At 41.2% G+C, this 3,066-nt stretch overlaps 1 protein-coding gene across 1 annotated transcript in view; it reads left to right on the top strand.

The window, feature by feature from the left end:
* Positions 1-713: 713 nt before the first annotated feature.
* Positions 714-3,066, top strand: part of LOC104076888 (lipoma-preferred partner homolog) — a gene marked incomplete at its 5' end in the record, with an annotated part of 71,279 nt that continues 68,926 nt past the window's right edge. Inside the window, one exon of the mRNA XM_009577906.1 lies at positions 714-837. Within this exon, the coding sequence (XP_009576201.1) occupies positions 714-837 (124 nt within the window). The remainder of the gene's footprint in view (positions 838-3,066) is intronic.

The following is a 3,066-nucleotide window of genomic DNA, read 5'->3' on the forward strand; positions in this document are numbered from 1 at the left end:
AGCTTCTTCTAAGAAACTTCTAGGCATGAGACTATTTCTGTGCTTCTCAAAATATGCCCGTACTTCTGTTGTTTTCCAGGGAGAAGACTCACTGAGACAGACTGCAAATACTGTGTGCCAGCTGTTAGCATATGAAGGCCAAGAGGTCTCAGTTTCTAAGCACATATTAAAACCTTTGTATCCCTGGTACTAAAAATCTGTGGACCAGCTCCTGCTCTCACTAATGTTAACAGCAGGATTTGTGTCAAAACAAACAAGAAGAGAACATAACTAGCAGCTCGGGATTATCTGTCTTTGTCCATATAGTCCACCACTGTAGGAATGATTGTTCTAGCATCTTTTATATTGCGTTGTGAAGTGATGGAAGCTTTTGCCAAATCCAAACTGAAATGCTTCCAAAGCCTTTTTTAGTGTTGGAAAATGTTTGTATCAAGTTATCCTTGGAATAATTTTCTCCTTTATTTATTATTATGTGCTACCCAGTAGACACCTAATTATGAGGCACAGAATACTTCTCATTCTAGGAGGATATATAGCACTTCACCGGATGTTTTTAGGAGTCCATTTTCATTACATTAAATGAGATGTTTACTTGGCTGAATCCCTTGCAAAAATAAGACAAAGAATGAAGTTCAACACTGAACAGCCAATAGACCCTCTTACTGTGGGCAAATGCTTTTATACCACGTCACAGACTGTCATTTTTTTTTCAGAGTGGGTATCCAAGCTCTGGACCTGCATCAAGCACTCCTGCCTTCAGGCCTGAGGATGAGCTGGAACATCTGACCAAGAAAATGCTGTATGACATGGAGAATCCTCCCTCTGATGACTACTTTGGTGAGTAGAGCCACGTCACAAGTGTCTGTAGCCCCTTTCTGTATTTACCAGATTCGGTAATGGGGAGGCCTGGGAGCTGCGCTGTTTATGTCGTGACATTTGTATTGATGGATTTGCTTTTCATGCTTGGGCTGGAAGTGTAATCATCCATAGGAATTCCTCTGTAATTTCTGCATAAATCTCATGCTCACTTGCTGTATGTTTATAGTCTTTCTGGTTATAAAGTTGAATTTTTCAGTGTCTGGTTCATTTTCACACCATCTGTCCCCAGTTTCTAGGCTACCAGGCTGAATTCAGGTGTGGTGCGCTGTCTTGCTCACCTGCCCCATCCCTTCTCATTGCAGCTGCAAAAAACCTGGCAGTGTAAATGCGTTCTGCTCCCAAGGCATGGATTTTCATTTTCTGTATGCTGGCATAGATTAAAAGGAAATCCATTTTGAGTCAATCAGATTGGTTTTACATGGGAACCCGTTAGCCCAGAACTGGGTCCAACAAGTTCGAGGAAGACAAATCTGAACTGATTGGCTCATAACCATGTCATCTTCCTTGCCTGGAAAAAGATAAGCAGCTAATTCCCTTTTTAAGTGGTATAGAACAGAATTAGGCATCTATAGGTGTAAAGTACATATCTTGCCGTTTTATAAAATGCAGATGATATGGCCTCTGAACTCTGCATTGAAGTCAAGAGCCTTGGGCACTTTGATGCATCTTGTCTGTATGCTTAGTCTCCTACAGGCTTGGGTGATAGTGTTGTTAAGAAACAAACTGCTGTAGTTTGTAGAGTTCAAGACTGGGGCAGGCCATTCATTTTGTGTTCTTTATCTTCCTTTATTTCATCATTTCTTAAAAACTTCATTTAGATTGCCCCCTAGGTCTATTTGCTATAGATTTTGGTTGGACCAAAACATTTCTGGCTTAAAGAAACTTTCTTGGTTTGGTTTAATCGGAAAGCGGGTGGGACCAAGGTTTCACTAATAAACAAGGATCTTGCAGTGACAAGGATCTGATTACCTGAGAAGGTCAAGATGTTCTCATCAAACAAACATTGCCCTTGTAGATGGAGTTGATATCAGTCCCCATTCTCCATCAGTCCTTGTACCTTCTATGGTCTCCACCCTCCCAGCCAAAACATCTTCTCTATAAACATAGATAGTCATCAGAGTTGATGACTAGCACAGATCTGAGGTGTGAGCAAGAATGGCTAACTGAAGAGAGGATAACCAGAGAGCATTTTCTGTGCTGCTGCGTTTGACTTCATCTCTGCCTATATCCATTTGTGTTCAGTCTCCGATGTTTTGAAAGCGAAGCAACAACCAAACAAACATAACATGTATTTAGCCATTAGCATGGGCGGGCAAGAGGGAGAAACCTTTTTCCCGCTCCCTTCAGGCAAATGGCTGAAGCTCTGACACATGAGATTTGATTACAGTCATTTTCTTAATGCAGAGCTGTGAATGGCAGGAACTGGTTGATGGACCAAAGCCCACCCAGTTCTCATAGCCCAAGAAGGTAGGCAGGTGAACAAAGAACTTGGAGATTCACAGGATCCAAGGTCAGAAAAGACCTTCCCATTATACTGCCTAATGTCCTACTCTCAGTTTCTCCCAGAAACATGATTGAATCATGACTTTTAAAAAAAAAAATTTAATCTTATCTTAAAGACTTCAAGCAATGGTGAGTCAACCACCTACCCTGATAAGCTGTTCTAGTGATTAATTTTCCTCGCAGCTCAGAAATTGCTTCCTGAAGTGGAGCTTTAGTTTTCTTTAGCACTTGTATTTATGAAGCTGAAATGCTCAGGTTTTGCAGACTAATACTGTATTGCTAAGATGGCTCTGCTCTGTTTGAGAGTGTGGTACAGCAAAGTTTTTTCATCCAAAAGGGATACATAGCTCAAAGGGTTGCAACATAAAATCTCTCAACTTTAGGTCATCGATTTGGCTATCAGACGGGAGGTCAGACCAGTGCCATGCCAATAGCTCTTAATTCAGAAGGAGACAAGAAAATGGAAAGAAACAGAAATTTTTCCAGTGTTGTTTATATAAGTGGTAGCATGATCAAAGATGGAATAATCATGCATGATGCAAGCTGGAAGATGAAAACCAAACACCAACTCTAGTCCTACCTTGGGCAGGTGATGTTTAATTAAAGCTGCACCTGACTGATCTTCTAATTGCACTGAGTCTATGCCACTGAAGGTCATCTCTGAAGCAGTGTCCAGCCTTGGCA

Source organism: Fulmarus glacialis, unplaced genomic scaffold, assembly GCF_000690835.1.
Source record: "Fulmarus glacialis isolate BGI_N327 unplaced genomic scaffold, ASM69083v1 scaffold16505, whole genome shotgun sequence".
In the NCBI taxonomy this organism is placed as follows: domain Eukaryota; kingdom Metazoa; phylum Chordata; class Aves; order Procellariiformes; family Procellariidae; genus Fulmarus; species Fulmarus glacialis.